General features: G+C 47.2%; 1 protein-coding gene across 4 annotated transcripts in view; it reads right to left on the bottom strand.

The window, feature by feature from the left end:
* Positions 1–19,526: 19,526 nt before the first annotated feature.
* Positions 19,527–27,516, bottom strand: part of TBX4 (T-box transcription factor 4) — a 31,617-nt gene continuing 23,627 nt past the window's right edge. For 2 of the 4 annotated variants that reach the window (XM_027626079.2, XM_027626078.2), the window contains exons 6-9: positions 25,900–26,052; positions 24,819–24,907; positions 24,440–24,675; positions 19,527–21,639 (exon numbers count right to left, since the gene is read on the bottom strand). In XM_027626079.2, the coding sequence (XP_027481880.1) occupies positions 21,020–21,639; positions 24,440–24,675; positions 24,819–24,907; positions 25,900–26,052 (1,098 nt within the window). In that variant the 3' untranslated portion in view covers positions 19,527–21,019. The remainder of the gene's footprint in view (positions 21,640–24,439; positions 24,676–24,818; positions 24,908–25,899; positions 26,053–27,516) is intronic. The other 2 variants (XR_003525309.2, XM_027626077.2) reach the window with 2 other exon arrangements.

The raw sequence follows: 27,516 nt of genomic DNA, 5'->3' as shown, positions 1-27,516 counted from the left end.
CATCATTCATTTAATGAACAAATGTTGCATTAAGTTTCACTTTTAAAAATGTGATCTTAAATTTACTATTGCAGAAATCACCATTACAGTTTTTAGTAACTCATAGCACATTTATCTGTGTGTTGTTGGTATTCATGTTGCTTTTATTATATATGCACTCAGATACTTCTATCTCATTCTACTTTCATTAATATCGAAGACCTCCCTTGATGTGGTGATTTTCCAATGTTTCTGTTCTCCTATTCTGTACTCCAGTAGCTCTTTGTATATACACTAGTCTTATGGCATTTATTTTATAGCGCTTTTTTAAAAGATTTTATTTATTTATTTGACAAGAGACACAGCGAGAGAGGGAACAGAACAAGCAGGGGGAGTGGGAGAGGGAGAAGCAGGCTTCCGGCAGAGCGGGGAGCCGGATGCGGGGCTCGATCCCAGGACCTTAGGATCATGACCTGAGCCGAAGGAAGACGCTTAATGACTGAGCCACCCAGGCGCCCCTATAGTGCTTTGTATCATGATTTTACTCGTGTTAATCTCCTTTCTAGAATTGTAAGTGTAACCTAGGTGCCTGCCTGGCCCCTTTCAAAGGTCACTCTCTTCTGATATCCTTGCTGAAGGGGGTTTTGTTTCAAGAAAATAGTCTTGAATCGTCCTCCCTCCACACGCTGCTGCTACCGGCCACATTGGCCTCGAGGAGGGGTGATGTAGCGAAAGCTTCGTTTCTTTTTATGGCCCACACCTCTAGTTTCCTTCAACACCGTTTATGCAAGGCTGTTATGGATAGTATACTTTTATGGGAGTCATAGAAGGGCTAACAACAGCACAACAAACAACTTGAAAATGAACATCACTGTCCTAGAGTCCCCAGGTCAGCCCCATTCCAGAGAATCTCTCAGAAAGAAAGGAACTTTCTTTCCTTTGGTTCTAGCTTACCGGCTATCTTCTTAGGCCCTCTTGTCTCCCCAGCCCCTCTTCGCATCTCTGGACATCTCCATCTGGTGGTTCCACCCCAACTCTTTCACAGTGACTCCTTATAGAAACTCAAATCTTACTCCTTTCTTCCCAGAAATACTCAGCTCTCTCTTTGTTTAGCACACTGAGGCTGTGCTTTCTCAGCCAAAAAGTTCCATCAAAGTATGATAGTGTTATGGACACTGAAAATCAATTTTGCACCTTTCCTGTAAGTAGAAGGGGCTGCGATGTGTGTGTGTTTTTTAATAGCATTTTTTCCTACCACTACAAATGTGAGGATCTTATTTTACATCATTCATAACGCCTTACATATGAGATGGTCTGATTTTGCTATTCCAACCCTTTTGACCTCATTTAATAAAAACACCTGCATTTCAATGGTATATAAAAAGGAGAGGGGAGGAAAAGGAAGGAGACAAAACTAAGTTTTCTTCCTTAGATGACCAGGTGATTGGTAAATCATCAGCTTCTGCTTAGGACACACAGGAGGAGGAGCTTATTTTGTGGGGAAAGGATTTCAAGATTTCAATTTTGAACATGTCAAGCTTGCGGTATCCATCGGGTAACAATACCCAGAAGGCAGTAGAAATACAGATGTTAGTACTCAGGACAGAAGTAATTTGTCTCTTGATTTGGAAATCATTAGCGTCTGAAGTACTGGTTAAGCTGTAAAAGAAATCACTCAGAATACTAAGGAAAAGAGAAAACGAGAGAGCACATGATATATATAGAAGTCAGTGGATAAATGATGCTCCTAGAAAGAATAGTACAAATGGGGACAGATGCAATAATCAGATGTATAATATAAGAAAACATAAGGATAAAATACCAGAAGGATTTCAGTAGAAGTCAGGGTCAAGACAAGAAGGCCCACTATCACCACACTTATTCATCATTGTTGTTAACATAAATTTTATCCAATGAAAAGATAGAAAGGAAGGAAGGGAGGGAAGAAGCCAGGGAGCGGGAAGGGTTTTATTATTTGTAATATTACCAATATTTGCAAATAATAAGATTGTGTAACTGGAAAACCCAAGAAAATCAAAGCTACCAGAAACAAGAGAGTAATAGTACCCATTTACAAAATAAAAACAGTTTTACTACTACACCTCAGAAATAACCCCTTAGCAAATATAATGGAAAAAAATTGAAATAAATATCATGCACAATAAAAACAAAATAAGGAAAGAGCTATGTTTGGAAAGGCAGAGTAAAGAAGTTAAAGGGACTTCCATCTTATGGCCCATATTATAGGTGGTAATTATATCCCACGTTTTTGCTGTTTGCTGCACGTGTGTCAGTTCTGAGTCCCCAGTCAAATAACAAGCTCCTAGACTATAGGATCATGTCTTCCCTTCTGTTTCTTATCTGAAATCTACCAGAAAGGCTACAACTATCTGATTCATGCTGGGTTCTTTGTGCATTTTTTTCAATTTGACTTAAACTTTAATTAGAGACTTAACAGGAGGAAACTATCACTGTATCAAAATTATTCTTCTATCTCCCCCCACTGAGAACTAATAGTGCCTGTTAAATTTTCTTGCTTTAACTAAGCACATTTTATAAAAAGACCTTTTGAAAATGAATCTGCTAGAATAACCATGAGAACTAGCATTCTCAAATGACTACGGTCAAGGGAAACAGAAAGCAAATTCTTTCAAACCAGAGTTTCCACTCTCCTGTCATTTCTCTCTCCTCATCATCTTGCTGGCTGGGGGATTACCTGGTGCAACAAGGAAAACAATTAGTACATCTAATTCATAAGGAAGCGAGGCACAACAAGGAAGATAATTAACACATCTAAGGCAGACAGAGAAAGACAAATACTATATGATCACACTTACATGTGGAATCTAAAACAAAGAAACAAACAAAACTCATAGAAAAAGATATCAGACTTGTTACCAAAGTTAGAAGGTGGGGGCGGGTAGGAATTGGAGGAAAGTGGTCAAAAGGTACAAACTTCCAGTTATAAGATAAAGAAGTACTAGGGATGTGGTGTACATGATGAATAGCTAACTCGGCTGCGGAAAGTTAAGAGAGTAAATCCTAAGAATTCTCATCACAAGGAGAAATTCTTTTTTCCTTTATTGTTTTTTTTTTTAAATTGTATCTCTATGAGAAGATGGATGTTAGCTAAACCTATTGTGGCAATCATTTCACAAGATATGTAAATGAAACCATCATGTTTCATGCCCTAAACTTATACAGTGCTGTATGTCAATTATTTTTCAATAAATCTGGAAAAAAAAATCCCAGTAAATCCAGAGTGATATACGAATAATCATTTGTTAAGACTTTTTTTTTAAAAATTTACTTATTTATTTGAGAGAGAGAGAGGAAGTGCAAGTGGGGGAGGTGGGGAGGGGCAGAGAGAAATGATCTCAAGCAGACTTCCCACTGAGTGCAGAACCAGACAGGGAGCTCCATCTCACAGCCTGTGAGATCATGACCCCAGTCAACATCAAGAGTCAGACGCCCAACTGACTGAGCCACCCAGGCACCTGAAGACTTTTATAAATCACTGGTGTCCTTTGCCTCATGGTTGATTAAGTCGAGATCCCTGCTTTAATTAGAACAGAGTCACTTGAGAAGTAAAAATGCCTAAGGAAATGCAAACAAGTGGGGGTGTAATAGTGTTGTATTATGTTTATAATTTGCATTTTCCTGATGATCATTGAAGTCAAATACCTTTTCATAAAAGACTTCTGGTTTCGGCAATATTGTGTCCTAGAGAACCTGAAAAGTGTTCCTGCTCAAAAACCTTTTGAAAGATGGATAAGATATAATAACTTTCTGCTAAGAGAGTTGATCTTAAAAGTTTGCATCACAAGGGAAAAAAATTGTAACTATGTGTGGTGATGGATGGTAATTAAACTTCTTGCGGTCCTCATTTCACAAGACAGTTGACCCTTGGACAATATGGCTGTGAACTGCATGGTCCACTTTTACACAGATGTTTTTATAGTACAGTAGTGTATTTTCTCTTCCTTACAATTTTCTCAATAACATTTTCTTTTCTCTAGCTTACTTTATTATTTTTTTAATCTTAAGTTCAGTGTAGGTAACATACAGTGTTATATTAGTTTCAGGTGTACAATACCGTGATTCAACAGTTCCATACATTACTCAGTGCTCATCATAAGTGTCCTCTTACCCCCCTCTGCCTATTCCACCCATCCTCCGACCCACCTCCCCTCTAGCAACCATCAGTTTGTTTTTTATAGTTATAGCTTACTTTATTTGTAAGAATATGGTATATAATACATATAACATACAAAACATGTATCAATCAACTGTTTACTTCATCAGTAAGACTTCCATCAACAGTAGGCTATTAATAGTTAAGTTTGGAGAGAGCCAAAAGTTACAGGTGGATTTTCGACCACGTGGGGATTGGCATCCCTAACCCCCATGTTGTTCCAGGGTCAACTGTATGTACATATATCAAATAATTATGTTGTACACCTAAAGCTAATATAATGTTATATGACCATTATATCTCAATTAAACAAAAAAAAAAAGCAAAGCAGGGGCACCTGGGTGGCTCAGTCAGTTGAGCATCTGACTCTTGATCTCAGCCCAGGGCTTGATCTCAGGGTCATGGGCTCAAGCCCCATGTTGGGCTCTACACTGGTAGGCAGCCTACTTAAAAACAAACAAACAAAACAACTTTCATTTAAATATATAACTGAGTTTTAGGAAAGTAAGAAAAATCCTCAAAGATGAAAAATGTAGGAAGGACTAAAGACAGAGTTGTAAATTGAAGCTGATGCTAGGACTACCTGGGGATAAAGAATATATCTTATTAAACCCAGGGGCCTGAATTTTGTTTTTCTCTTTTTGATTGGTTATGGAGTGTCTTTTTTAAATTAACTTTTTTTTAGTAATCTTTTTTGAAGTATGACATGCACAAATCATAATTGTATACTTCGATTAATTTTAGCAACATGAACATACGTATGTAAGTAGCATTTACACCAAGAAACAGACTTCTCTTGCCGGCACTCCAGTAGCCTTCCTTGTGTCCCGTTTAGTCACTACTCACCGCCTCACGGGAAATCCTACCTTCTAACAGCATCAAATTGGTTTTGCCTGTTTGGACTTTGTATAATGAAAACACACAGTATGTACTCATCTGAGTCTGGCCTTTTTGCTTCACATTATGTTTGTAAGATTTATCTACGCTTTTGCATTAAGTTGTAATTTGCTCACTCTCATTGCTGTATATGAGTGCAGTGTATGAATATATTGCAATTTGTTATCCTTTCTACTGCAGATGGACATTTAGGTTGCTTTCACTTTTGAGTTATAATGAATAGTGCTACTGTTAACATGCTATACCTACCTTTTTGTTAGCGTTTGAACATATTTCTTTTCTGTATATACCTAAGAAGGGAATTGCTTGGCCATAGGGTATGTTCCTACATTCCTCCTAACCATAATTGTAGGATGCTGACAATTCAGTAGATACTACCAAATAATTTTCTGAAGTAGTTGTACCAGTTTACATTTCCACCAGCTGTATATGAAAGTTCCACCAACACTCAGTATTGTTTGTCTTTTTCATTTTGGCCATTCTGATGGTGGGCGTATACTAGTATTGTATTATGGTCATAATTTACATTTTCCCGATCACTACTGAAGTTGAGCACTTTTTCATATGTTTCTTGGAAATCTGAATATCCTCTTTTGCAAAGAACCTGTACAATTCTTTTGCCCATTTATTTTTTTAAGGTTATTTGCCTTTTCTTTTTTTTTAAGATTTTATTTATTTTTTTGACAAAGAGAGACACAGCGAGAGAGGGGACACAAGCAGGGGGAGTGCGAGAGGGAGAACAGGCTTCCCACAGAACAGGAAGCCCAACGCGGGGCTTGATCCCAGGACCCTGGGATCATGACCTGAGCTGAAGGCAGAAGCTTACCGACTGAGCCACCCAGGCGCCCCTTGTCTGCCTTTTTCTTGTTAACTTACAGGAGCTCTCTAAGTGTTCTAGACTTGAGTCCACATATATCCAAAAAATATCTTCATTTTTTTTCCTAATCTCTACTTGGCTTTTCATTGTCTTTTGATGAACATAAGTTTTTAATTCAATATAGACCAGTCTATCAGTTTCTTCCATTATGGTTAGTGCTTTTTATGTCTTCTTTAAGAAATCTTTGCTTAGGACAAGGTCATGGAGACATTCTCCTATGTTTTCTTTTAAATATTTTATTGTATTTCATATTTAGATCACAATCCATCTGGAATTTATTTTTTCTGCATGATGAGTCAGGGGTCAAACTTCATTTTGTTTCAAATGGATATCCAATTGACACAGTACCATCCTTTTCTACTACACTGTCATGTTTCTCATAATTTGGGTACCATAGATTTGCCTGGGTGGCTCAGTTGGTTAAGCATCTGATTCTTGGTTTCAGCTCAGGTCATGATCTCACGGGTAGTGAGATTAAGCCCCCTACATTGGGCTCTGTGCTCAGTAGAGAGTCTGCTTGAGATTCTTTTCCTCAGCCCCTCCCCCCCCAATCACACACTTGCCCTTTCTATCTCTCAAATAAATAAATTTGAAAAAAAATAATTCAGGTACTATGCGTGTGTGTGTGTGTGTGTGTGTGTGTGTGTGTGTGTGTGTATTTCTGGACTCTCTGTTCTGTTCTATTGGTCTATCATCTATCTTTGCACCAGTACCATACTGGTAAGACTAGTAAGATAAAGACTGGTGTAGGATGAGTTCTTACAAAATTGCAAAACAATAGAAGAAATCCTATTGGGAAACATCAGTAGACCCAGTAAATGTCATATCAGATGCTTCCCCCAAAACCTCAGATAACAAAATTACCATCTAGAGATTATTCTAAAACATGTTTAAGGTACGTAAAAAGCAGAGATCTCAAACAGAAAAAGCAATTTTTTTAAAAGACTAAACTGATTTTAAAAAGAATCAGAATTTCAAGGAATGTAACATGTACTCCTTAAAATTGAGAGTATTCATTGATTCCGTGCAAGTGGCAAGTCTTAGTTAAATAAATGATCAGTTTTAACTGTGGAAGCATAAACATGACCCCTGATTATTGTCCTTTCCAACTGCAGGCATTAAGCAACCTTCCATCTTTTGTTGTTGCTAATGCCAGCAGACATGAAATAAGCAGGAAATACGCTGAATGGGCTGGGCATCCCTATGGATTCATCTCCAGGGTATTTGGTCTGAGTGACATTTAAACATTTTTTTTATTGGGCACCTGGGTGGCTCAGATGGTTAAGCATCTGCCTTCAGCTCAGGTCATGTTCCCAGAGTCCTGGGATCGAGTCCCGCATGCCTGCTTCTCCCTCTGCCTCTCTCTCTCTCTCTCTGTCTCTCATGAATAAATAAATAAAAATCTTTAAATAAAAAAATAAAAATTTTTTAAAATTTATTATTTATTAGAGAGAGAGAGAGCACACAAGTGGGTGGCAGGGGAGGGGCAGAGGAGAGGGAGAAGCAGGCCCCTCGATGAGCAGGGAGCCAGATGAGGGGCTTGATCCCAGGACCCATCCGAAGGCAGTCGCTTAACCACCTGAGCCACCCAGGCGCCCCTAAATGTGGCATTTTTGTGAAACGCCACCAAGAGGGTAATGCTAAAAAATGACCCAGCGAATAAGCCCCATCTGGCTGATTCAGGCTTAGGCTGTGTTACAGGCAGCTGACATAATTCTCCATACTTACTTTCCCCAACTTGGATAGTGGAACCAGGTTTTGGAGTAAGATCTGTACTTAAATTCTGGTTACATTGGTTATTGCTATATCTGGCCCAGAGTGGGCATCCAGTCCCTGAGGCCTCCCTTCTCCTCCCACTCCAGAAGACTTAACAAAGCCAGAGGCCACACAGATTGTGCTTTTGCCCATCTGAGTCCTAATGACCCTTAGGAAGTAGGAATGGTAGCAATTGACCATCTCTGTGTCAGTCACTGCCCTAGATGATTTATATACGTTACTTCACTTCGATCCACACAATCACCCTGAGATAGATATAGACACAGATATAGATGATTTCCCCCATTTTATTTGCCCAAAATCACATGCTAAATTGTGCCAGAAATGAGATTTGAACCTATGTCTGTTGCCGGTTCTTTCCATAACACTAAATTGCCTGACTTGTGGCTTATTTCGAGGCTTTTTACATCCAGCTTCCTTCTGAACAACATATTTTCATAAAATTTTAAACACTGGCCAGTAAGCAAAAGGACTCGGCTGATTTTCTTCTAGGCGGCTTTGTGGTCTTCGACAGTCGTGGTTCTGTTGTAGGTCTGGCTGCTTCCCTATAGCCTGTGCTTGCTGCACGCTCTTATGTCAACCGCTCACCCAGGACAGGCTGGATTGATCTTTCTTGACGCTGCCTTCAAAGCCAGCATGAGGCTTTGAGAGGGTGGCCAGTAAAAGATGGGATTCTGGGGAGCCATCCCAGGTAGAGTTGTGTTTTCACGCACCAGCACATTCGTGGAGCAACTTCGGTGTAGTCGTAACGACAGCTAATGAGTACAAGTGAAGTTCAGTTCTTTGTGTAAACAGGGAGAGAGCATGTGTCTGAACGTAATTCCGACTGCATCGAGGTCATTTCAGAGCTGGTGGAGCTCTATTTGTCTTAGGAAATCTCGAAAACTTTTATAGGGAATTCGGAAAATATTTTCAGCCGGCAGGAAAGATAAAATCCCTGCTCACAAAGTACAGGCACGGGCCCAGAGACCGAACAGACAGACTGCTGTAAAAGGCCCGTTTAATAAGGCATTAAAATGCCATCGACCTGGACACATTAAAAAAAAGAGAGAGAGAGCAATGAAAACAAATACCATTCAAATAATTAGGATCTTATGCCTGAGGCCAGCCTGGATGCCAAGCAGGGCCTTCCCTGCAGGAATCGGCGCGGGGCCGATCCCCGGAAGGAGGGATCGGCTAAGACAAAAGCGGTTTTGCGCCCCGCTTTTTTTCCCCAGGCCCTCGCGACCGCCCGCCCCTTGACGCTGAAGGCAGGGCTTTGGAAGTAGTCCCCCTCGCCGACCTCTCGGGCGGCTTTCCGGCCCAGTGGCTCCCCTGGGGGTCCGGGGCTCTTGGGGGGCGGGGATTGCCCAGCCGCCCCCGGGGAAGGGCCGGGAGCGTGCTCCCCACCCCGCGGCGAAGCTAGCCGCCCCCGGCTTGTGCCTTCCTGCTCCGCGAAGGACAAGGAGGCATTTGAAGGCCTACTTTATTGGGTAAATATGCTCCAAATTGGGGTGAGGGTTGGAGAGTGGACATTTGTTTGCGAAGGTAGCTGTGAGGGGGAAAAAAGCTGTCTTTTCACGAGCTCCTGCAAATACGGAAGCTGCCTGCGAGCTATTTCCTGCCGCCCCACCTTCTGAATAGTGGAAGGCCAGGTGCGCAGGGGGCCCGCACACTTCATCCCCGTCCGCCCCGAGGTAGTTCCCCGAGGGCTCAGCCCCAGAAATGTAAAAAATAAAGGACTTGTCCTCTTCTTTCTGCAGGGACCCCGTGTGTGTTTGTGGCACCCGCAGGGTACAAGGCTGCCTGTTGCCAAGCCATGCCTAGCAGATCTTACCAGAGGAGCGGCATCCCGTTGCGTTTTCAATCGCCTTCTGTCTCTGGTACGAATTGAGAGGGCCTGGTATTTTTCGCCTTTTCGTGCACTTTGAAAAACTTTTCATCTGGATTTGTGTCACTGATCAGTAACTTTTGTTAAAGAATCCAGAAGAGAAACTTGTGACTCTCTCTGTTTCTAATGTTCTGTTTCTTCCTCTTCCTGTACCCTTTGCTTTTCTTCCAACAGATTGTAATTGCCAGCAAAATCTGACAGTGAGAGATGGGAGAGAGGGAGAAAAAAAGAGAGAAAGGGAAAAGAATGAAAGAAATATAATTAAAGTCTAAGCATTTTCTGGGGTTAATTTGAATTGGACCAGTTGGTTTTGTTTTGCCATACAAAAGAAAAATTGAGGCCTTAGGGCCTAAAACTTTCATTAAATTCAGCTTTGGTGAGTTCTAATAATACAGAGGTTTATTAAAAGCGTGAAAAATGTCATTGCCGAGGCCTTCCCTAGACAGTGGCCTCACCTCTTGGGTATGACTCATGCTTCCTCCATGGCCGCCTGAGCTGTAAAGTTGTGGGCAGGATATTTAAGGTCCAGTGAACCAGCTCCTTGAATCTTTCTTGCCATTTTGCTGGGATCATGTCCCAATTAGCAATCTTGCCATCCAGAGTGGTAGCCGGACAGCAAAAGCGAGAGAAGGGCTGGGGAGCTGTTGCAAATGATTAATCCAAAAGGGTAGCGTGCAATTTAGCACTTAGTCCCCGGCAGGAGTCTGCCGGAGGAAATGAAGAGATCAACAACATGAGAGGAGCACTGTGGCCGATTGTTCTGACCACAGCCACAGGCTTTTCTGTGTGTGCCGGAAATTGACCTCATCAAAAGCTGAGGATGCAGGCGGGGCAAGCACACCGATAAGGCAGGTGATGATGCTAAATCATCCACCTCTAAGAGCCGAGGAGATTGCTCCATACCTTGCCAACCTTTCCCCCTCCTTAGTCTATAAAAAGCAGTGATTTTTTTTTTTCATGAAAATGCAAACATGATGATGGACTGGTACTAACTGGACCAACAGGAAGCATAATAATAAATGAAAATCCCTTTCATTTCTTTTTTTTTAAGATTTTATTTATTTATTTGAGAGAGAGAGAGGGAACACAAGCAAGGGGATTTGGAGAGGGAGAAGCAGGCTTCCCTCGGAGCAGGGAGCCCGATGCGGGACTCCATCCCAGGACCCTGGGACCATGACCTGAGCCGAAGGCAGACACTTAACAACTGAGCCACCCAGGTGCCCCCCTTTCATTTCTTACTGAGTATTTTCATGCAGGGCATCTCATTTAGCCCATGAAGCAAGCCCAGGAGGCTGGCGGCACAGATAGTACTCATCTTTCTCCGTAAAGAGGAAATCGAAGCCAAGGAGGACTGGGGGACCCCCAACAAAATAGTGGCAGAGTTGGGACTTTCTTTCAGGAACAGAGTAATTCCCAGCGTCCCTGAGTATGGCAATGAGCTTTGAATGAAGGAGCAGAAAGCTCAAGCTGTCTCTTCCTAGAGGCACAGCTGAAGATGGCTAGCTTCTCCCCTGGAGGGATACCCTTTCCTAAATGTCCCTGAATGTTGTCCTGAATCCTAGACGAGCCCCATGCCCCTGGAAGTGTGAGGTGCTCAGAGGGCTGCAAAGACCAGGCCGGATTCTTCCCAGCACGGCCCTCCCACTCCCTTTGGCACTCTATACCTAACTGCTCATAGGCTTTGGCATCTGTTAAAGGAGGTTTAACTATGAGACAGGAGAAGCAATAAAGTCCCGAAAAGCAATAAAAGGAATTTCCCAGGAAAAAAAAAAAAAAGTCTACATCTTTTCAGCATCTAAAATGAAACCTGTGCAGACTGGCATCCCATGTTGGGGGAGGGGGACATTAATTGAGCTCAGTTTTATCTGTATTATCTCATTTAATCTTTTCTATAACCTTGGAAGAAAGGGAGCACTTCATTACCCCTAATTAACATACAGGGGTACAGAGGCTCACAGAGAATAGGCATACAGCTAATAAGTGTTAGGCCTCCAGGCCCATTCTCTCTCCACTGCTTCGTTGGGCCTCTCCATCTCTGGTAGGGCATGTGGAGCCCAGACCATCACAGTGACTTCTGCAGCACCCCTTAGCTTCCATACTTTTTTATTTTTATTTATTTTTTTAAAGATTTTATTTATTTAAGAGACAGAGTGAGAGAGAGAGAGCACAAGCGGAGGAAAGGGAGCAGAGGGAGAAAGAGAAGCAGACTCCCCACTGAGCAGGGAGCCTGACACAGGGCTCCATCCCAGGACCCTGAGATCACGACCCAAGCAACCCAGGCATCCCTCCATACTTTTTTTTTTTAATCTCACCTCCCTTCAGCAAAAAGCTTACAAGCACATACCCCAATGTATTATTTATTATTTATAAATTTATTTATAAATTAGACATATTTTCTACTATACTAACCTAGACATTAGATATTTGAAAAGCATGAGATAAATATAAGTAGAGAAAGAAGTTTCTGTATTTCCTGCCATTACCCTTCTTTGGAGAGAGTCCTGCTATAGATTCAGACAGAGTCCTGAATATAACTAAGAAATTCAGGATTGCAGACATTATTCATGGAATTACAGACCGTTGGTGCTGCAAGGGTTATGAGGAGCTGTGCGGGAGAAGGGAAAGGGGGCTCAGAAAAAGGGCGAGTCACATAGCCGGTGAGGGACAGAACTGGGACTAGAACCCGCACCTTGTCACACCCACTCCCAAGCTCTTTTCACTGCTCTACACTGATAATAAGGAGCCAAAAGCTCATTTTCTTGGGCTAGAAAACTCAGGTCTCCAGTGTGACAGGCCATAGCTTAATGCCTGAACCTTCAGTGCCGAGTTTGGAGTAAATTTGGGTCCATCAACTGCCCTGAAGAGATAGCCCGTGGCTTTGAGTCTGGGCCACGGAACATGTGGGCCAGGCCATCAGCACGTGGGGGCTAAGGGAAGGAAGACGGCGCTGTGCTGTGTTTGGTGTTATTAAAAGCAGCTCACATACTTTCCATCATGCCTAGTGGAACCACGTCATTTTACAGACCCAGCCCTTGCTTCAGGCACCCTAGCTAGGAATTCTTGGTGTAAAGAACGGTGACTCCAGAACGAGTCTCTTCCAGGTCATCCTGAGGAAGAACTTTGCAACGAGGAGTTACAAAGGCAAGGAAAAGACACCCCGGCTCTGCCACCCCAGCCAAGTGGGACTTGGGGCCATCCCCCAAACACTTTATAAATAGTTGTTTTAGAGTGACCTAGATTATTTACTAACTCTGCTAGTTTGGACCATGCTGTCCCAGCCTCATGGAGAGGATGAGACCTAATGCAGTGACAACTTAATCCCCCGGTAAGGTAGAGGGCAACAAGTTCATGGCCAACCTGTGGTGATTGGTTGTATTTAGTAGAGGCAATGATAAATCTAAGTGCCACAAATTCTTTACTAAATTATATTTGGAGGAGTCTCCCGCTTCCTTAGACCTAAATCTAAGGAAGTTTCAGATTAGAGCATCCTAAGGAATTTACCTACTCAGGTGTGATGAATTGGCTCATCTGCGGCTGTCCAAGCTCATACAGGCACCTGCTAGGGAGACGAGGCCCAGCTTGCGGAGGGATGAAGGACTAAGGAGCACCATCATTTCCTAAGCATGCACCCTGTCCTAGGTACTTTGTGTAGGGAGCCATGTTTGGGGGCTTCTTGTCTTTGGCTTTGGGTTTTCTCTTCTTCTTTTTTTTTTTTTTTAAAGATTTTATTTATTTATTTGAGAGAGAGAGAATGAGAGCTAGAGAGCACGAGAGGGAAGAGGGTCAGAGGGAGAAGCAGACTCCCTGCTGAGCAGGGAGCCCAATGTGGGACTCGATCCCGGGACTCCAGGATCATGACCTGAGCTGAAGGCAGTCGCTTAACCAACTGAGCCACCCAGGCGCCCTGGGTTTTCTCTTCTTAAGGGAGAGACAAGGCCAGTCCTATCTTGGCTTAGGCTGAGTGGTCTCCTGTAGAAGGGCTTGGGAGAGGGGACAATTTGGAATCCCTGAAAAAGAAAGAGATATAAGGACCTGGAGGGCAGATGCTGGAAAGAGCCCCGATCTAGTACTCCTGGGGCTCATTTGCCCCTAGCAAACAATTGGATAAGACAACCTAGAGTTGTCGGTGTGAGCAACACACTCTCAGTGCAAGCCTACTGGGCAGGAGGGTGTTCAGATAGCTTGTGACCCGGGGAGCTAGCCTGTGACCCTACAAAATGAGCCGCAGGAGTGCCCTGCTCTCTCACCACACCAGCTGGCGGCCAGAGCAGGGCAATCAGGCCACACCAAGCCGAAAGCTGAGTCACCGGTGAAGGCAGTACTCCTATGCTTGAGCAGCCCCTTGTCTTCTGCCTGGGCAGTTCCCTGGCTCCCATCTCTGAACAGCCATCACCTCCCGAGCCATGCTTTAGTGCCCTGGAGTGCTGCTCCCTACAGCCCGAAGCTCTGCAGCCTCACACAGCCGACGCTAGAAAGTGCACGGCCCAGGCCCAGGGGTTTGGGGATTTGCCACGATGGCGGACACTGCCAGGCCGGATGGAAGAAAAAGGATACAGATGTAAGCGAGCTTTAGAAAACACAATCTGCCTAAATTAGCATGTGTTTGGGGGTGTGCAGGTAGGGAACTGGAGACTTTGGCTGGTGGTGCCATTTACCAAAACAAAGAAGGCAACGGGATGTTTGGAGAGCTCAGGTTTGAACTGGGGTGGGGGTGGGGCGGAGGCGGGGCTTGGAGATCCTGACATCTCTTAAATGGAAACATCCAGGAGACAGTCTTGGGAGAGGGAAATGAGATTAGATTTGAGATTTGTCAGCGTATGTCGGTGAAAGACCTAGGAGAGTCCCTAGTGAGAAGACATGGCTAAAGCCCCAGGCCTTGAACAACAGCCGCATTAGAGGCCTGGACAGAAGAAAATATTTCTAAGAAGGAGAGCCCAAGAATCAGGAGGGAAACAAGTAGGGTGAAGGGGCCCAGAGTCTCTGTCCTCGTGACTGAGAGCGGCAGCCACTTCCCGGAGTTCCTATCATAGCACTCGGGCACAGTTTCGTTGACTCTTTTATTCCGGGCACTTCTATACTCATCACTTACTTTTCTTTGTTCCTTAAATGAAATCTTTTAGTTACAGAAGTAATACATGCTCGTGGTAACAAGGCAGATAAAACAGAGATGTATGGGGGAACTATCAGAAAAAATAACTCCTAAACCTCTTAACCCCTACCACACACACACACACACACACACACACACACACACACACACACACAAAACGTCACAGACTCACGCATCACACACACACACACACACATATACCATGCACACATATATGCACATACACAGAGGTTTGTTTTTTGCTTTACATTTCACACAAATGGGAAACCATACCTATTACGTAGAAAATTTTTTTCACACAATTTATCATGGAACTATATATTTATATATTTCATTCTCTTGTTGATTGCTATTTAATGATCTGTAGTTTGGCTGCACCAATGTTTTTTTCATTCCCAAATATTCTTGAGATCATACTCTATGTTATGATCCTCTTTTTTCACTTAGTATTAAATCAGTTCCCTGTGTTATTAAATAGACTTTGTAAATATAATTTCAATGACTACATCACAGTCCAGAATATGAGCATATCATAATTTATTTAACCATAATTTGCTTTCTGCCAATTAAAAATAATATCATAATGAACATTAAGCTATGTCCACATTTCTGGTTATTTTCTTTTTTTTTTTTTTTCAATAGTTTTTATTTATTTATTTGAGAGAGAGAGAATGAGAGATAGAGAGCACGAGAGGGAAGAGGGTCAGAGGGAGAAGCAGACTCCCTGCCGAGCAGGGAGCCCGATGCGGGACTCGATCCCGGGACTCCAGGATCATGACCTGAGCCGAAGGCAGTCGCTTAACCAACTGAGCCACCCAGGCACCCTCTGGTTATTTTCTTTAGGATATGAACACTTTTTAGAGTCTTTGTCCAAGTTACCAAATTGCTTTTTCTAGAAAGACTATAACAATCTGTTTTCCCACTGGCAATGATTGAGAGGTGCTCCCCACATCTTTTCTTAAGTGTTTATTCATTTGTTAGATAAAAGTGGTGTTTTGTCACTTTAATTTGCATTTCAGAAGATTCGTGAGGTTAGCTTTGTTCAAGTTCTTTATCCCTTTGTAATTCTTTTTTTTTTAAGATTTTATTTATTTATTTCAGAGAGAGAGAGAGAGAATGAGAGATAGAAAGCACGAGAGGGAAGAGGGTCAGAGGGAGAAGCAGACTCCCTGCTGAGCAGGAAGCCCGATGTGGGACTCGATCCCGGGACTCCAGGATCATGACCTGAGCTGAAGGCAGTCGCTTAACCAACTGAGCCACCCAGGTGCCCCTCCCTTTGTAATTCTTAAGAAGGAGCTGATCATGGGCACCCAGGGCCCTCCATTTCTAAATCAGTCCTTCCTCTTTCACCACCTGCCCTACTTCAGATGCTTCTTTCCCACCCTGGGCTCCAGCACGGCCCTCTCCTTCCTGGGTCTGCATCCCTTGCCATCAGCTCACAAGCCTCTCACTCCCTCCTCAGTGCCAGAGCTGGTCTCTGTCATGGCTTCTGTGCTTGGGGGTGCCCTTGCTCTGCCTCCCTGAGCCCCGCTGCCCTGGAGAACTGAACATAAGCCTAGAATTTTCAAGCAGGCTGCCAGGGTCCAGCATCAGACTGGGATCAGTGCTGACCTTGGGCAGACACAGCCAGGGCCCTTCCTGCCTTGACCTGGGCCCCGGGGAAATGGAGGGCCGCCATGGGGGCCTCACCCGCTGCGACTTTATACAACTCTATCTCGTCTTTTCCTTTCTCATTTTCCTCCTCTCCCCATTATTCCAACTCAGGCTTTAATTTTCACAAATGATACAATTTGGTGGTTTGGGGTTTCTGCAGGAGAATTTCTGTGATCCTCCGAACGCTGGGACCTGTTTGCCCTTGTTAGAGAAGAGGGACTCTGGACACTCTGCAGACCCCCGTCAGGCTGTGGTAATAAGCAGGGGCTGTTTGAGCTGCAAAGTGTAAACCTGGTCCTTCTTAGTGAGACTTCGCAGAAATCCCACTGGAGATTTTTCTGCCCCTGCCCTGTCTACTTTCCTTCATAATGATAAATGGCTGAAAAGAAAACTATCTAATCTCCAAACTGCACGCTTTTTTCCTCCTCTTTCTTCAAGGAGAGAAAGAAGAACACAGTCACATAAAACAGAGTTCTTCATCGCCTGCTTCTCAGGAGACAGTTCTTTCCCTTTTCATCCCGGGCCTGTTTCTGATCTCTGATGGGCTCGCATTGAAAGCTCCGGGCCCGGCCTCTCTAATCAGCTGCGACAGACGACAGACGCTGCGGTTGCTTGGGTTGCCCATCGAAATTGAATTGATTATCCGGCCCCTTTGCCATTTTGTTCGGCACACAATTGCTTAATAGCTGTCACCTTGGCTTTCAGTCCCAGCCGGCTGCAGGCTGACTGGTTCCCATTACTCGGGATGGCCAGTGCAAGTTCATCACCTTTACAGGATGTCCCTGATTGATTCCGTATGCCTTCGAGACCTGTAATATATTTGCATAGGAGGGAGCACGGCGTTGTTGGGGGACAGAATAGAAGTCTCTCGGCTGCAGGAACTGCCAGGTTTAGCTGCAGGGCTCGCCATATTTGAATCATTACCAGGGCTTCTTGTCAGGAGTCTGGCCTCTGCTGACATAACTGCTAATGAATTTGTAAATTTTTTTTAAAAATACAAAACAACCCAGCCTGTCCTAACCTTTGCTGTCGCCACCTGCTGCCTGGGTGGGGACGGCCAACAGAACCATGCTTTTCCTGCCTGAGCTTGTGCTGCCCTTTTGAAATGACAGTCTCTCCCTCCCTGCTCCCTTCCCCTGCCTGCCAAGCGGGAGAACTGGGGCTCGGAAGGGGACATCTTTCAAGTGAAATCCTTTGCACTGGGAACTACTTCAATTAGACAGCAGGGGGAATGTTAACATGCCCTCCGGCCTTTTAAGTGGGTTTTAATTTTATGTTGTAAGATAAGACACTGCAAGGCTGGGGCTGCTACTTCTCCAGCAGGCTCCATTAGTGGGGCGAGCCGAGGCCTCTTGACCCCCTGAGGCCCAGCCAAGACTGGAAGTTGGTTTGGTTTTTTAACAATTTGTCAGTCTGACCCAGCTTCTCTTTCATTCTCCCTTTTGTTGTTCCAGGCTCTTCTGTTGTTGGAGGGCAGTTGGGTAGCCGAGCTGCAGCTGAGAGCCTAGCCCCGTTTCCCCAAGCGGTCGGGCCTGGGCCGGCGAGCAGAGCCCTGGTTGGGGCGGCGGGGGTGGGGGTTGCTGCCTATGGCCTCACCACTGAATAGTCATTTTTTCCCCCCCTTCCTAGGCAGGGCACTGGAGAAGCAGACACTTTTCATGTGGCAGGTTTCTGGCCCGATGATGTATGACCTGTTGGCGCTACTGAATGGTGCCCTTTGTTCCAGGGTATGCCATGTGCCCCCTTTTTATTGACTTGTTGATGCAGAGGGGCAGGAAAGTTCCACAAATCCCACTGCAGGCCCTGCTCTCTAGCCGTGCCCAGGTGGGGAAGCCCAAGAACTTCATGCTTCCCAGAAAGCTGGTAGGAAGATAGGGGCTGCCTAGAGGCAGGATATCCCTTAAGAGACCGTTTCTCTACCTTGGACTCAGGCAACCGTGTATCTGGAGAGAGCCTGGGAACCCACATCTAGCTCCCAGCCCTCTGTCTGGGGTTCTAGAAGGTGTGGGGTATCCCAGAATGCAGTCTTCACCCAGAAAGAAAAGAGCAGAGCAGGTGTGAGTTAAGGAAGAGCCCACCCCCTTCCCTGTCCCCTAAGCCAGGTTCAGTTAAGTTTTTCTCTGTGACCAACGAGCCCAAGACAGGAACCAATAGCCAAGGAGAGAAGGAGCTTGGCCTCCTTCTGCAGGAAGGAGTCTCCCCTAGAGAGCAGCCTTAAAGCCACAGGGAAGGACTTGGGGGAAACAGATGACAAGGTTGACTTTTTACCCAGGAGGAAACCTCATCTTCATGAAGATGAGGGTTTAAAGAACACCCTTATCCTTGCCTTCTCTTCTCCTGGCTTCCCAGACCAGCCTGCTGTGGAGATGGTGGGTGACAATGAGCAGCTTTGGAAAAGGAACGGCAAAGGGAGGAGGCAAGAGGCAAGGGGTTGTAAGGAGGGGGACCCAACACACCTTCCCACACCAGCTTCTCTTCTAATCTAATAGGGCGAACCTGGACTGAATTTCATCTCCCCTTTTTCCACTCCATCTTACGGCCACACTTTAGGGATCTGGCTGAGGAGTGGGAAGCAGAGGTCTCTTCCGGGCCTTGATTCCTTTCTCTGGGGTGCAGGTGCCTGATGAGCTCATACATCTGACCTCTCCAGGAAGCGCCAGGCTCTCCCTCCAACCTGCTCTTCAGTTCTTTGTCTGAAGAAGCCACACAAATCCCACCAAGAATTCCCTACTTGTAAGACCACCTCCCCCAAATCACCAGGCTGTGTGGTGACTACGGAAAGGGGACGGATTCTGGTGTATTGCCTGCCTTGCCCTTCTGGGGTCTTTGTGGGCCCTGGAATCCAGACCTGTCATCTGGGGAGTAGCACGAGATCAGAGGTACAATTGTTCCATTGGCTCTAAATTCCTTCACTTGAGGCTCAGAGGCTCCATGGTACAAATGCTCAGAGGCACAGAAAAAAATACCAGCAAAAGGGACGCTGAGACCATTGCTGAGCCAAGAAATGACAATTCAGTAGTAAAGAGCATCCACACACTTCACAGTTGTAAAATGGCTTTATGTTCCGGTATGTAAAATAAAATGTCCATGCTATATAACAAAACACTTGAAGTTCCATATCCCCTGTTGGCCATTGTGTCTTCTAATAAAATTTAAACTGTGGTGTGTGTGTGTCCGTTTATATATATATATATATATTTATTTATATTTATTTATTTATTTATTATTTATTTATATGTTTTATCTAAACCATTCTTAGTTTTTAACATCAAATGTGTAATAAAAATTTAAATAGATGTCTTTCCAAATACCCCCTCCAGCGTTCATTTTATTAAGTTTATTCGTTTGTAAAAAGCAAAGCTGAATTTGACATGTGGCCTGCATTTGTGTGTGTGAGAGAGAGAGAGAGAGAGAGAGAGAGAGAGATTTATTTATTTATATAATATATAAATAGCTATTCAGCATGCAAAGAGTTTAGTGATTTCCCAAATTTGATTACAGAGTTCACACCAGCCACATAGATGGTCTGGTGATATTCAATGCTAAAGAGCTGGGCTGGGGACTACACGATCCACCTCACTGGAGAATTATCCTCGCTTCTCTGAGCTCACTGGCCAAACGTACTGGAAGAAATGAATGTTTTCTCGATTCTTGTTTTTATTTCTGTTGGGCTTTCTTGCTCCAGAGCGAAGATTTTCTGGGAGCAGAACAGGCTCTGCCTGGCAAGCAGCTCCAATGTGGTCTCCTGGGGACGTTGCCAGGTGAAGTGTGTTTCATAATTGCCAGTCATCGGTTGCAGATGGTGCCTGAGAGGCCAAGAGTCTTGTACATCAGAGAGAGTGAGAAACTGCACGTCGGGGGCTGAGGGGAAGGGCTTTGTACCATTTAAGAAAACCTGAATGATGACAGAGATGCTATTGGTTGCATTTTCCCTCCTCTTGAAGGAAAAAAAAAATTTTTAATACCCATCAGGTGGCACTTAGCACATGACCTTCTCTGAAAGTCATCCCTCAGACCTCAGGACTCCAGGGATCAATTTCCAGGCCACTGACTGAGCCGTGAGCTCTACTCTCAGAGCGCACTTTGTGGCTTAGCCGAGCGCATGTCTCAGGTCGTCTCACGGAATCTCCAGGAGAGTGGGCCCCCTGCTCCCCAGACAAGATTTCCAGCTTCCCTTGCTAACAGAAGGCCAGGAACTCAAAGATGTGCACAGAGCCCTCCCACCCCAGCAATGCGAGTCTTCCCCCAACCTTCCCTGTGAGAGAGACCTCACCACCTGGCCCCTGAGTGAATCAAAGATTATATTATCAAAACCTCTGAGTAACTCACATGAACTCTCCACTGCCGTCCCATCCCTGCACCTGTCAAGAGATGTGAGCTAACAGTGGACCCACGTCCTGCAGCCCAAGTCACTTCTTAGATAATTGCGGTTCTTTCCCTTGTCGTGGCCTCAGCGGTACGTCCGAAGGCGGATGCTCTCCAAGCGGGCGCGTGCACACACGCACACGCGCGCGCGCACGCTCACACACGCGCACACACGCACACATACACGCAGACACCCCACCCTTTGAAATACCTTCCTGTGTTTCTCGGTAGCGCAGGCCACCCACAGAGGTTAACACTGGATTAACATGGTCCTGGGGCTGTCGCCGGACATGGGAGTCATCCGTCAGTCCAGTTCTCCACAGTTCCCATTCCTGAATGATACTGTAAGGACGCTTCCCGGGACAGGGAGAAGCTCTGAGAGTAGAGAAACTCATTGGCAGCATTCAGGTGTGGCGAGGGGGGCTTCCTCTCGCACACGGCGGGGAGGCCGCGCTCCCTCGGGAAGGAGGCAGCGGGCCCCCGCTCCCGGACCTGAGCCTGTGAGAGCTGATTGTAGACGCTGAAGTGCGTGTTTCCCGGCGGCTGGGAGCTCTGAGCCGAGAGAGTGGGCAGCCGAGGCATCATAGTGGTGGCGGTGAAGTGGGCGGGGAAGGACTGGTAAGGCACAGTCTCCATTGTCTGAACACTGTAGCTTGTGTACGGGGCGACTGACGTCCACATGTTACAGCTCAGGGGGGGTGGGGGCAAGTCGTCCACCCCAGACACCCCGGCAATCTCGGGCCCCGAACCTGAGTACATACAGGCTTCTCTTGGGGTCACCTCACTGCAGTAGGAGGGGCTCAGCATCTGCTGGTCGTAGGGAGGGGGAGAACGGAAATAATGATCCTCTCCCACTGCAGGGGGAGCTTCCAGATAGGATCGCTTGCAAGGTAGGTCCAGATGGCGGGCACTGTCTGCTGGAAGACAAAGAAACCTTCAGGAAGAGCCATATTCCACCAGCCCAGGGCCTGGAACCCTCCTTTTGGATGCCAAGATGGCCTACCATTGTCAGGCAGGCCTTGCCCTTGCCCCGTGTGGCTGTGGCACTTCCAGAATCATTTTAATTAGGTACAGCTTTTATAAGGCGGCAGCAGCCAAGAAGTGGTCAGATTATGGACCCTGCTCAGAGGCCACAGGGGACACCACATCAGAGGACACCCAGTGATATGGTTAGCCAGGAGGCATATAGCTTTCATCCTTTGCCACCGTGACTCTTAGGGATGGGAAGAGGCCTTAATGTGCACTGGCATTCTTAGGCGAGGCCCACCCTGGCCAAGGAAAGTAGAGGCAATTGCCAGGCTGAAACAGGCCCAGAGGCCACATCTGTCTGAATTAGCCAGAAAATTAAAGCCACAATGTTTCTGCCTTCATCCTCAGCTCCCAGGGAGGCCTTAGCAAGCGAAAGCTACTCGCAGGCACGTTCCTGTTGCTTTTAGAAGAGGAAGTAAACCCTACATGTGTTCAAAGGAGTCCCAGCAGATTGTTATTATACAGAGTCCAACCGAACAGTGAAATGGAGCTGAGGGCGCCTGGGTGGCTCAGTTGGTTAAGCGACTGCCTTCGGCTCAGGTCATGATCCCGGAGTCCCGGGATCGAGTCCCACATCGGGCTCCCTGCTCAGCAGGGAGTCTGCTTCTCCCTCTGACCCTCTTCCCTCTCGTGCTCTCTATCTCTCATTCTCTCTCTCTCAAATAAATAAAAAAAAATCTTAAAATAAATAAATAAATAAATAACAATTATAAAAAAATAAAGAAAGAAATGGAGCTGATAATAAGTAAAAGGTGACTTGGACTTTTAAGGCTCAGCTGATAACTCTCTTTGGGGAAAGATGACATCAGCTGCCCCAAACCACATACGTGTGTGTCTTTCGACATCCTCAACCATGACTGTCTGGAGTGGCACATCCTCCCCTGGGACCCAGGGATGACCCAGGCCTGAGAATTGGCAACAGCCCACTCAACAAATTGAAGGACACTCGTCCAATGGCTTCACTTGGCCTCCCTCCCCTTTCTCCAGGGATTCATTCTGGGAGCTGTGTGTGTGTGTGCACAGGGCAGGGTGGCCTGGGGAGTAAGTGGACTGAGTTTGAGGGCTTGCACTCACCTCTCCCCTCTGCCCCTCTGGAAGCCTCTTCCCTGAGGAGGAGGAACTTGCTTCTCCCTCTTACCCGGCTCTCTCGTCATCCCTCGTTCATCCCTCCTCTCTACCCCCCCTCCAAGTTCCTCCTTTCCCTCAAGAGCACGAAGCTCTTGGACTTGAAACGTGGCCCAGTCACTCTAGGTCAGGAGTGAGCAAACTTTTTCTGGAAAAGGCCGGATAGTAAATATTTTAGGCTCTGTGGGCTGTAATGGAATCTGTTGCAGCCATTTGACCCTGCTGGTGTCACATGAAAGTGGCTACGGACAGCAGGTAAACAAATGGGTATGTCTGTGTTCCAATACAATTTATTTATGGATATTAAAATTCATATAATTTCACATATCATGAAATAACCATCCTTTGATTTTTTTTCAACTCTTAAAAAAATGTCAAACCATTTTTTATGGCTCACAGGCCAGACAAAACCAGACAACAGTCCAGATTTGGATCAAGGGCCACAGTTTGCCGACCCCTGTTCTAGGCCATTTGTTCTTTTTTTTTTTTTTTTTAAATATTTCATTTATTTATTTAACAGCGAGAGAGAGCACAAGCAGGGGAAGTGGCAGGCAGAGGGAGAAGCAGGCTTCCCGCTGAGCAGGGAGCCCGATGCGGGGCTCGAGCCCAGGACCCTGGGATCATGACCTGAGCCGAAGGCAGCCGCTTAACTGACTGAGCCACCCAGGTGCCCCTAGACCATTCATTCTAATAGGACTGGAGCAGAGGGTACCCAGAGCCCTACCAGCAGCTCCCTAGGAGCTAGGTGGAGAGAACATTCTGGATTCTAAGGAAAAGTCTCCCAACTCATTCCCAAGAGAATTTCAGGGGCCCTGAGAGTTCTTCTGGTATAAACGATAATCATCTGTATTATAGATGGAGAATGTGACACCAGACCCGGTACCAGAGTAGATGTTCAAGGCTCCTCTTCAAAGAAAACGAAAACAGTTCTTTTGCCTGGCTTCCTGGCCCCCAATCTACATCCACATAGCAGATTTCCATTCATAACAATGGAATCTCTTTGCAGATCCTGGTATGATGAGGTGGCGAGCCTGTTCTCATGACTCTGGGTCACCCCTGTTTTAGGATTGAGGGTGCTTTGATAAATGACAGCCCTAATCCCCATACCTCTGGACCCTGAGGCTTCAGCCTCTTCCCAGGCTTAGAGACAGAGTCCACCTGATTCTGTGTGATGTGCCCACCCTGCAGAGGCTCTGAGCAGTGGCTATAAAGAACACCTGGCCCAGGCAGGGGTACTGACCGGGGTTCTGGGGACACCAAGGCCATAAGCTGTCCATGAGGATTCTGAAGGCTGCATTAAAATCAAGAATCAACATCCCTGCACTAAGCCGGGCCATGGCCTCTAACCCTCTAACCCTCCAGGCTTGTTCTCCCAGACCACACGATAACCAGGTGTGTGTGTGTGTGTGTGTGTGTGTGTGTGTGGTGTGTACGTGCACACATATGCACACAGGTGTGTGCCCACACAGGCGTGCATGTTCGCACATATGATGGAGAGTGTTTGTAGGAAGGGCTTTACCCCTTGTCTGACCCTCTAGGGCTTCTGGACTAGGAAAGAGCTACCTCGTCTTTTCAGGCAGTGATAGAAGAGGCTTGAGTCCCTCTGGGCCGGGAAGGTGTTGAGGGGAAGGTCCTGTGGCTCAGCTGCAGCAAACTGCATGTGAGCCCCATTCTCATACTGGTAGTGCTGGAGCGCCTGGTGGGCACCATGCAGGGGGCTGACGTCAGGCTTGGCTGAGAGCTGGGTGGAGACGAGCCTCTGCCTCACGATGCTTTTGGAGATCACAGGATATTCCTTGCTGGAGAGATGGGGAGGACAGGGACAGGGAGACAGGAAGAGAGTAAAGATACTTGGAGGGCTACCGGGTCTGTGGGCCTGAATCCAGTCTGTGCCCCACACCCCCTACCACCACCACCCCCCCACCGGGCCAGGCAGCCCCACCTCTGCAACCGGGCTACACGCAGGTCACTGTCGTCACTGCCCCGGAATCCCTTGGCAAAAGGGTTGTTCTCAATCTTCAGCTGTGTGATCTGTCAGGAGAGGACACACAGAGTCGCTGGGGTAGAGGACTGGGCTGGCTGCTGGCCCTCCTCCCCTGTCCCAGACCGTTCAGAGCTCCCAGCAGAGTCCCGGGAAGGTGCACGCCCCAGCCCTCAGCCAGCCGGCCGGCAGCCTCGCCACATCCTCCCGGCGCTCACCATTCACGGCTGGCTCCTTGCTGGCTTCCGACCATTCTACTCACTGCAGACCTTCTGATTCCGTCTCCTGTTCTCCTCCCCCACTGGGCTACCTGCATGCTCAACAGCTTCCCATCTGTGTCACCCCGTCCAGGGCATCTGCCACATCAGCTTCTGAGGGACTGTACTAAATGCAAATCTGTCACTCTGAACGCCTGAATGCCTGAAATCTGCCACAGCCTATGGCCCCTCCTCAGTCCCCCCCCAGCCCACCTGGCCAGTCCCTCGCACAATGTGACAAGCCCCCTGAGAAGGGTCGCCCGGGCAGAGGCAGAGAGACAGGGGCGAGTGGCCTGTGCAGGGATCCGGAGACGGTTAGGGGTGGTCAGGCGGGGGAGGGGGTGTGCTGGGGAGGGAGGTGGACCCCTCTGACCACTGGCTGACCACAGGCTCAGTCTCCGGCCTCCCACACAGCTGACCATGCCCTGAGGCTCCTTTCCCCAATTCTTTCCCTTTTCCTGGCAGGCCCAGAGTCTGACCTTTGAATCCCACCAGGGCGAAGAAGGTTATAGAACAAAATGGCCCAACACTCAAGCCACAAGACAAGTTCCACGCTCTTGGTTCTTATAGTTGCCAGCTTCGTCCAATCCCCATAATGACGTTGCCCTGGAGATTTAGGAGTCTGGTCTCTCTTCCTGCTCAGCATTTGCTTTCTCGCTGCTCTGAGGGACAGCCCAGGTGTCCCCGGTGCCTCCACCTCAGTGCAGGGCGGCTTCCCTTCCTGCCTCCCTACTGGCACAGAAATGCCACGCAGGGTCAGTGGTGGGGCTGGGGGGTGGCTGTACCTTGTGATTCTGGTAGGAGGTCACAGAGATGAAGGAAGTCTCTGGGAACACATGGGTGCAGAAGGCTGTGTTTTTGGAGCCGAAAGCGTTGTTCTCATCAGCCTTCACGATGTGCAGCCGTGGCTGGTACTTGTGCATGGAGTTGAGGATGATCTGGAAGAGAAGGGTCTCTTTCTGAGCTCCAGGTCCTCACCCTCTTGTCGCTGGTCTCAGTCAGCTGGCCTTGGGCTGGCTTTCATTCTCCTTAAAGGCCCAGGTTCCAGGGCCTGAGTCCTGGCACAGGCCAGAAAGGTGCTATACATAACTTATCTCCCTCAGGTTTCCTGCTCCAGCTGCCCGCCCCTTCACCCTGCTCCTCCCACTCCTCACCCCCCCACCCCCCCCCACCCCGCTGCCCTACGACCTGCCTTTCCTAGAGATGCCTGCCAGAGTATGCAGCATGGGGGAGGAGCTGAGGAAAGTGTCCCACTCCAACTTTTTTCATCTGTTTCAATGCTTGCAGAGGCCTGCTGAAGGGGTTCCCAGATGCATCCTGCCCTCAGACCTGCTCAAGGCAGCTCACAGCCCGGAGGGAAGCTCCATCATGGGCTAGAGTTCCAGGTGCCAAGGTAGGAGATGGCAAAGTTCCAGAAATAATGCCAGAGAAGGCCAGAAGCCCCCCGCACCTATGGGCCCTCGAGGCCGCCTGGGGCTGGGGAGGCGGGTCGCCCCACCCGGCCAGGAGAGCCCAGGAGGCTTGGCCCCGGAGCCCTGGGAGTAACACACAGTAGTTCCTGCTCCATTCGGCCGTGCCCCCAAACCTGCTTCATTCGGCCGTGCCCCACGGTAGCGGCTGCATCATGTGCCATTAAAATGTATTTTTTATCGTTGACATTTGCCAGACGCCCTCCCCATTGGAGGCAGGACCAGGAATTTGGGGCATTTTATCAGCACCGCTGCTTTTGTTAACCCTTTGGCTCCTGTCCTGGCTGGGCAAGTCTGTGGTCCTCTGGCCCCATTATTCTCTGAGCTCCTTTCTCTCCTTCCTTTCCTTCTAGGGGTGCCCCTTCCTGGGCTAGCCCTTCTGGCTCCCACCCTTCCCGGTTCCCAGGGATAGGCACAGGGCAAGACTAAACCCCTAAGGGACCAGAGTGCCACAAGAAGGGCCAGAACCAGGCTCTTCCACGGCTTGCCCAGGCAGAAGCGTTAGTCTGGGAAGGTGCCACATTTGGCACACCCTGGGGACAGAGACAGCCCAGAGGGCAGGCACAGCTGAGGATTAGGTGGGTCAGGAGCTGGGCTGTGGCCTCCGGCCTTCCCTGGGCTCCTTGGCTTGGCTGGGTCACGCCATCTAGCAGGGCTAGCTTTTCTGCCTTCTGCACTGGCTGCGCCCCCTTCCACCCCCAGTGACAAACCTCTGGATCCTCTCGGGGCAGGTACAGAGCACCCCAAACCCGCAGCCAGGTCCTGCAGCTGGGGACCTACTGCCCAACTGGAGCCTGCCAGATAGACAAACTCAGAGTGGACACAAGTCTTGCCTTGGGAGGCCTCCATGGACATCTGTTTCCAGGAGCCTGGGGAATGGGTCTTGGGAAACACCTCTCAGTCCCTTTAGGTTACTCTGTCACCCCACACTGT

The sequence above is a fragment of the Zalophus californianus genome, chromosome 16 (genome assembly GCF_009762305.2).
Source record: "Zalophus californianus isolate mZalCal1 chromosome 16, mZalCal1.pri.v2, whole genome shotgun sequence".
NCBI lineage: Eukaryota > Metazoa > Chordata > Mammalia > Carnivora > Otariidae > Zalophus > Zalophus californianus.
Note: the sequence above shows the minus strand (reverse complement) of the source record. Positions and strands in the feature narration are given on the sequence as shown.